At 34.7% G+C, this 9,017-nt stretch overlaps 1 protein-coding gene across 1 annotated transcript in view; it reads left to right on the top strand.

Moving 5' to 3' along the window:
* Positions 1 to 1,245, top strand: part of LOC135212409 (cell adhesion molecule Dscam2-like) — a 44,210-nt gene extending 42,965 nt beyond the window's left edge. Inside the window, exon 7 of the mRNA XM_064245780.1 lies at positions 1,133 to 1,245. Within this exon, the coding sequence (XP_064101850.1) occupies positions 1,133 to 1,245 (113 nt within the window). The remainder of the gene's footprint in view (positions 1 to 1,132) is intronic.
* Positions 1,246 to 9,017: the final 7,772 nt, after the last annotated feature.

Below are 9,017 nucleotides of genomic sequence, written 5' to 3'. Positions count from 1 at the left end.
AGTGCATATATATACATTGTGAACTATATCATTGTCTTTGAGCGTGCAGGGTAACTACACAGCGCATGTAAGTTTATGTTGCCATTTGCCAATTTAATTTTATGACGAATATAATACTGAACAATGTTTCTCCTTTGAATGTTTGAATGTTTTGAAATAGACTTAAATTCATTTCTATATGTACGTCGTTTTGATATAAAGATATCCACGTTGAGCGAACTGTGTTTGTATTTACATATGTATATATATATATATATATATATATATATATATATATATATATATATATATATATAATATATATATATATATATATATATATATATATATATATATATATATATATATATATATATTATATATATATATATATATATATATATCTATATATATATATATATATATATATATATCTATCTATCTATCTATCTATCTATCTATCTATCTATCTATCTATCTATCTATCTATCTATCTATCTATCTATCTATATATACTATATATATATATATATATATATATATATATATATATATATATATATATATTATTATTACAGTCGTGAGAGAGAAGGGTAATTTACCGTTTTAGCAGGTGGGTTCAATGGACCATAATAATACAAAATAAAGGAATTTGAATGAGAATACGATCTAACAAGATTTAAATATAAAAATGCAAAAATTATTTACAAAACATTGCAATTAGACTTAACGTCAATATAAAAGGAACACAAATACCATAAAGGACAGGAATGACACAATAGGACAAAATAAATGACAAATGACAACCACGTCTCGAAAAGTAATCACACTGGAAATTAAGAAAACTTGAAACAAAAGCAGAATTAGTTATTAAACCCTTATACTTAGGTTATAGATACATCACAATAAAGTGGACTGCTTCCCTGCCGGACACCAAAGTCCTTGGTTTAGTTGCTGAGTGGAGACTGATTCAAAATTACATTTAGGGGTCGAAGAAATTTAGGATGGGCGGAGCAAGTAAGAACAAGGAGTGTGAAACAAGGCCAACAAGTTTCTGGGAAAGGACAAAGGAAAGTGGTATACAGGGGAAAACAGTCAGGCAAAATATATACAATAATTACAATAATGTGGAAGGTGTAATACCTCCCCCTAGAGGATCAAGCCCAGCGGAGTGGCTTGATCAAAGTTAAACACCTTACATCTCCGGAGAAGGTTGAGAATGGGCCCGTGACAAGGCATCAGCAAATACGTTGTCACTGCCCTTGAGGTGCTTTATTTAAAGGTTGAAGTTTTGAAGATATAAAGCCCATCTTAGTAAGCGCTGATTATGGGCCTTGGTGCGCTCAAGAAAGGTGAGGGGGTTGTGGTCCGTATAGACATGGATGACGGGAGCTCCTTGTAGATAACATTCAAACTTTTGGAGAACAAGAACCAAACTTAAAAGCTCCTTCTCTATGGTACTGTAGGACAGCTGATGAGGCTTGAAGCTACTGGAGGTGTATCCTATTGGGTGGAGTACCCCATCAATTTCCTGCAGGAAGACTCCAGCACCCGTGTCGCAAGCGTCTACTTGCAAAGAGAAGGGTTTAGAAAAATTAGGACTGTGTAAGACTGGCTCACTACTCAAAAAATAGTTTAAATGTTCAAATGCTGCCTGACATCTCTCATCCCATTCATACTTCTTTTTAGGGCTGGTAAGACTATGTAAAGGGGCAGCTACTGAAGCAAAATTACGGCAGAACTTCCTGTAATATGAAACCATACCTAGAAATCTTTTAAGGGATTTCCTAGTCTTAGTTTCTGGATAGTCAGGAATGGCATTAACATTTGCAGTTTTAGGCCTGACATTACCTCCACCCACAATATGTCCCAAGTAAGTAACTGTAGCTTGACCAAAAACACATTTTTGTAAATTTATTGTTAACAGGGCTTCTCATAATCTATCAAAAAGCATATTCAAAAGTTTCATAAGCTCTTCCCAAGAATCTCCCATCACCAATATATCATCTAGATATGCAAATACTCCCTCTAGACCCTGAATGGTGTAATTAATTATGCATTGAAATGTGGATGGGGAATTTGTTAAACCAAAAGGCATTACTTCATACTGGAATAACCCAAAAGGAGTTATGAAAGCCGATATAAGCTTGGCTTTAGATGTTAACTTCACCTGATAATACCCCTTGAGGAGATCTATCTTAGCTACATGCTTTGCTTGGCCCACAGAGTCTATAAGGTCATCTAGACAGGGTAAAGGGTAACTATCCTTAACAGTAGCAGAATTTACTCTCCTGTAGTATGTACACAGTCGCATGCTGCCATCCTCCTTTGGTACCAATAGACAGGGTGACTTGCTTGGTTTAGCTAATCCAGCTCTCAGAAGATATTCCACTTCTTTCATCACTTGTTTCTTGGCCGGGCTGATGCGATAAGGGTGTTGTCGTATGGGAGCAGTTCCTGGTAGAAGTTCGATGTCATGGGTGAGGACTGTACACTGACCTGGATTTTCCCCATAAAGTTCTGGGTAGAGTAAATAAGATTTTGAAGTCCTTCTGATTGAAAAGGAGAAAGATGTTGACATGAGTTTTCAAAGTCTTTCAGAGCAACACCATTATCTACAAAACGCCACGAATAGATGAATTCAGGTTCACTTACTTCAGGTTTCTCATCCTTTACCTTAACATTAACATTTACAATTTTGTCTCCATAACCAGTTTCAGTATTCCTGGAATGATACCTTTTAAGCAGATTGGCATGGATAATTTGAGTACTTTTCCTTCTATCAGGGGTTTCAATCACATAGGTATGGTTATTGACATTTTTAACTACTATATATGGACCAAAGAATTTGGAGGAAAATGGGGATCCAGGGATAGGAAAATATGCTAACAAAAGATCTCCTGGGTTGAACATCCTAATTTTAGTTTTTTTATCATAACTATTTTTCATTTTAATCTGAGCTTTGCTTAAGTTTTCACTGGCTATTTTACGGACTTTGGAAAGGGTTTCCTTAAAGTTACTCAAATATTGTTGAACAGTTACAGTCTGATTAGAGTCTGGGGGCTTTAACCATTCATCTTTAATTAATGCAAGGGGTCCTCTTGATAATCTCCCATATACCATTTCAAAAGGAGAAACACCAAGGGATTCCTGGGGGGACTCACGACGTATAGCAAACAACAAAAACTTTACTCCTTCATCCCAATCAAGATTGCTCTCTAAACAAAACTTTTTGAACATACTTTTAAATGTTTGGTGCCATCGTTCAAGGACTCCCTGAGATTCCGGATGATATGCAGATGATAAGCTATGTTTTATATTTAATTCCTTAAGGATTTCTGAAAAGAGTTTACTTGTAAAGTTAGAACCACGATCAGTTTGGATATCCTTGGGATCCCGTAAGTAGTAAAGAAACTTAAAAGGTGTTTAGCAATATTTTTGGCAGATATATTCTTAAGTGGAATGGCCTCTGGAAAAAGAGTACTGGGACACAAGAGTTGATAAATATTGGTTTCCACCTTTCGTCTTGGGCAAGGGTCCAACACAGTCTATTACTAATTTCTCAAAGGGCTCATGTGGAACTAATATAGGCTGTAAAGGGGCTTTAGGAATTACTTGGTTAGGTTTGCCAGCTTAGGCATACATGACATGTCTTTATGAAATCTCCTACGTCTTTCCTCAAATTAGGCCAATAGAACTTATCAAGTATTCTATAGTAAGTTTTGTATTGCCCCAAATGACCACCTGGCCCATCATGTGCAATTTCCATTATATGAGTGCGTACTGAAGAAGGGACAACAATTTGGTATTTCTCACTCCAGGTATTGAGATTTGAATAGTTAGAAGGACGGTAAAAACGCATTAGGATACCATTATTATGATAAAAAGAAGGGGATTTATTCAAAGATTTTATATCAACAGCCTTATCATGCAAACAAGATCAAGATTGATCTGACCTCTGGGCAACTATTAGTTTATCTCTAGACATTACCTTAGCTAAGAAATCACTATCTACTTCAAAGTCATTTACCTTTTCTCCTGCTTGGGACCGAGTGTCTATGTGTGTTGGGGCTTGTTCAAGATCTACCTTCTCATCATCCATCAAAGGTTTGTCCAAAACTACCTTATCCTCCATGGGGGTATCAGTGATAATTAAATTTGGTAAAATTAATTTCCCGGCTAAATCATTACCCAATAGCAATGAAACTCCTTTTACCGGCAATTCTGTATCAATCACCCCTAATTCAACTTTCCCTTTTACAAGTGGACAATCAAGGTAGACACTGGCAAGGGGAATGGATGAGATTCCAGTAAGATCCCTTACAACCACCTTCTCACCAGTTAGATTATTCTCAACATTAGGTAAAGCCTTACTATGCAACAAAGTTAAAGCAGCTCCAGTGTCTCGTAATATAGTGACCCTAGACTTCTGTTCTTTCTCCCCCAAGGCTATTATACCTTCAGACTTAAAATCATCAAACACGTCTGGTACATTTGCTTGCACATGCGAAACAGGTTTACTCTGGGAGGTTGAAAACTTTACGTTGGGTTTCATAAAAACATTACGGTAGTTATCAGATCCTTTACATTTAGGGTCCTTTACAAATTACGAATAGTAGTCCCTTCTTTCTTACAATAACTAAATTTAGGATTATCAGAACCTTTGGGATTATCATCCGAAATCTGCTGGGATTTTCCTGAAACTGGTTTTACAAAAACCTCAGCTCTTTTATTAGGAATAGACTTATGTATTAAGGAATAAGTGTCAGCCAAGGAAGCAGCCTTTAGTAAATTTTTCTCCTGCCTATCTCCAATATAGAGCATTACATTAATGGGAAGTTTCCTTTTAAATTCTTCAAGAACCATTAAATTCATCAGTTCTTCAAAAGAAGTCACTTCAGCACACTTAAGCCATTTCTTGAAAGCTCTAAGCTTGTCAGAAGCGAATTCTAGGAAAGTTTGGTTGTTTGATTTACATAAGTTACGAAAAGCTTGTCTATATCCTTCTGTTATGGAAAAGGCATCTAAGATTGCTTTCTTAACCTGTTTATAATCATTAGTATCATCCAGATGCCTAACAACCTGACAATTTAGGTTGAAGGAGCCATACCCACTGTTCAGCAGGCCAATTAAGGTGATTAGCAGTTCCCTTAAATACCCGAAAATAATCCTCTGGATTATACTCTGAATAAGGGAACTAACTTTATATTTTTAGTCAGGTCAAAGGGAGATAACTCTTGTTCCGTTTGCCTAATCTGAAGATTGATTGAAGCCCTCTCTTGTTCCACCTTGACAGCTAAACTAGCTTCTAATTCTAATTTAGCTTTCTCCATTTCAAACTTTTCTCTTTCTTTTTCCTTTTCTTCCCTAGCTTGAAATTCTAACTTAGCTTTCTCCATTTCAAATTTTTCTCTCTTCCTTAAGAGAAAATTCACTTCTCTTTTCAGCGGCTGCAAAGCTAACTCTTCCTGTCTTAAAGCTAACTGAGCTTTTTCACGCTCGAACTGAGCTTTTTCACGCTCGACTGCAAGACATTCAAACTCTAGCTTTTGTTCAATTGTAAGGGAAGAGGTTTCTGGAACAAGATACTGCCTAGCTTCGTCACCCAAGGTTCCAATACGCATATAGTGATCTATTATCACTTTCCTAATGTCAAACTTACGCATACTAGAACGTACCTCAAGGTCTAAATGCCTAACTACTTCCATTAATTCAGACTTCCTAGCATCGGTAAGGGTATGCAATTCAGAGGAAGGATCCGCCACAAACTTTTGAGTATCAAACTTTGCCATTGTGAAAATTAAAAAGAAACTAAGAATAATATAAACACCTGAATTAGAGTTTTACAATTCTTAAATTGGAGCTAACTTAGTTAAGCATTGACCACGCATAAAACCATTGACCACGCATAAAACCATAAACCACGCATAAATAGTAACAGATTAGACAAATATTTATACACAACATTTTAGATACGGGAAAATGAGAATGAATAAGGACGCACTGGAAGTATTTTACTCCCGGTTCAAACCAAAATGAAGTCAAAAGGAAGTACCGTCGCTCAGCTAACAACCGTAACTTACTACACTTTGATTAGAACGGTAACTTCACACACATATGTCGAGGCGTTAAAAAGATTCATTACACTTTACAGAAAATGAATAACGCAAGAGACTGGTATCTAAGGACCAAGGGAAAGACTATAAACACGTGAAAGTCACGAATGATTCTAAAAGAAAAGAATTTTTAACAATGGTACGACAGATTAACTTTTTAACCTGCGCACACTGAGTCTCAGTTAGGAGAAGAGGGGGGTGGGGGGAACCATAACAAGGTTACCGGCAGTCGTTTACTAAAACAGAAGTGGCCACCTTCTGTCACCGAAAAATTTACGCACAATGGAAATAAATTCTTCAGCAGTCTAGCAAACACAAAAACAGTCACCTAACTAACTATAACTCAAGATGTTTATATCACGCAAGGTTGAATAACGAATCACCAACTACATAAACAAACAACTGATTCTTAACGAGGCTGTCAATTATTATATACCCACGAAGTTTAGCAAAAATATCCCGGACAGGCCCCCAGAATGTTATTACAGTCGTGAGAGAGAAGGGTAATTTACCATTTTAGCAGGTGGGTTCAATGGACCATAATAATACAAAATAAAGGTATTTGAAGGAGAATACTATCAAACAAGATTTAAATATAATAATGCAAAAATTATTTACAAAACATTGCAATTAGACTTAACGTCAATATAAAAGGAACACAAATGCCATAAAGGACAGGAATGACACAATAGGCCAAAATAAATGACAAATGACAACCACGTCTCGAAAAGTAATCACACTGGACATTAAGAACACTTGAAACAAAAGCACAATTCGTTATTAAACCCTTACAACAATATCACTTATACTTAGGTTATAGATACATCACAATAAAGTGGACTGCTTCCCTGCCGGACACCGAAGTCCTTGGTTTAGTTGCTGAGTGGAGACTGATTCAAAATTACATTTAGGGGTCGAGAAATTTAGGATGGGCGGAGCAAGTAAGAACAATGGAGTGTGAAAACAAGGCAAGCCAACAAGTTTCTGGGAAAGGACAAAGGAAAGTGGTATACAGGGGAAAACAGTCAAGAGCCAAAATATATACAATAATTACAATAATGTGGAAGGTGTAATAATATATATATATATATATATATATATATATATATATATATATATATATATATATAGATAGATAGATAGATAGATACACAGATAGATAGATAGATAGATATATGCCACGAAGGAAAATAAACGACGGAGCACCGCAAGACCTTTCAACGTTTAAACGTCCTTACTAAGCAGATGAACTGACATACATGAGGAAAAGAAAATACAAGAAGATTCGTATAACTGACAGATAGGGATTATAAAGAGATTAGTACCTAAAATCCGACACACCTGAAGATGAGTAACCTTCCCAAACAAGCATAAACAATGGGTGCATTTAAAAGTTTAAGACAATCATCTTCGTGGCATTTATCTTTATTTATGGGATTTATCACGTTCCTAACTTTCGTAATTCAGTTATATTATATCTATAATATATATTATATATATATATATATATATCTAATATTATACTATATATATATCATTATCAAATACCAAGTTTAGGACTTCATTTGTTTAAATATCTGCGACATTTGTAATACGTTTCATTATATATTATGTCAATCTAGACGAATTTATTTTCAGTATTTTTATTTACCTTTTTTTTTTTTGAAAATGGGTTTTATATTGATTTTAATTAGAGTTATTATCATGTGAATTTCACGATGTTATGTAAACAATAAACCTGTTACCATAATAGTAAGTGTCTCCAGAGAAAAAAAATTATTTTATGATAACTAACAATAACTTGTATGGTTGTAATTACTCAAGAAGTCGTAAATTTGTAACTGAAGAGGAAATTAATTTGTAAATTTAAACGCAAGGATGGATATTCAATTACTAGACCTGACTTTATTGCTTCACATATTTGACCCAGATCATCCATCGTGAATTTCACCTCATTGGCTGAAAAATAGCCACACGAGGTCATCTGGCCCAACATCATCGTGAACTTTGAAAGAGACTCAACTTTTTACGAGACTTTGAAATATTTGAAATATTCCCGTCGTCCCTGGAATAAGATGAGAGCTGAGGTTAGGGCGTCTCTGCGTCTTCTTCCCTTAACCTGAGGCAGCTCTTTAGATACTGACGAAGAAATGATTCATTTTCCCTCCTGTCTCAAATTCGTGTCTCAGACTTTCCGAAATCTGAAAAAAAAATGAAAATAAAAAAAAGTAGGTTGTCTCCAGATAATACCAGTCCACGCGTGTGGTAATTTTGATAATGACGCAAGAGAATACGAATTGGGCTTTCTTTACGAGCAGAGAGAGAGAGAGAGAGAGAGAGAGAGCGAGAGAGAGAGGTGGGGGGGTGTCCCTAGCGACGTCTGGCACCCCCGTTTGCATCTTCAAAGGCACCGCTTGGGGACTCGCAGTGCTTTTTAGGTAATTTGATGTCGTATTGATTTTAGACAGTTTTCTATGGCTGATTTTTAATATAGTTTCATTTTGGGGTTTGATTTAGGGATTAATAATAATAATAATAATAATAATAATAATAATAATAATAATAATAATAATAATAGCCTTTTGAACAAATTTATGTCTGAATTTATACTGTTGTTTCATTTTGGAGTTTGTTTAGAGATTAATAATAATAATAATAATAATAATAATAATAATAATAATAATAATAATATAATATCGTTAATTATTTAGGTATTCTTGAGAGTTTTTATGAAACAAACATTTAAACTTTCTAATGAAATTCCTTAATTTCAGTTGAGCTCAGTTTAAAAAAAAAAAAATGTTCTTTTTAATAAACTTCCTTATTTTAAAGTTACGTAATTTTTAAGTGATTTTAAACTTTGGCATGAAATTCCTTAATTTAAGTTTAAATCAGTTTTAAAACATTGATAAACCTTCTGAT

Source organism: Macrobrachium nipponense, chromosome 41 (assembly GCF_015104395.2).
Source record: "Macrobrachium nipponense isolate FS-2020 chromosome 41, ASM1510439v2, whole genome shotgun sequence".
In the NCBI taxonomy this organism is placed as follows: domain Eukaryota; kingdom Metazoa; phylum Arthropoda; class Malacostraca; order Decapoda; family Palaemonidae; genus Macrobrachium; species Macrobrachium nipponense.
The sequence above is the reverse complement of the archived record's forward strand: the minus strand, read 5'-3'. Positions and strand labels throughout refer to the sequence as shown.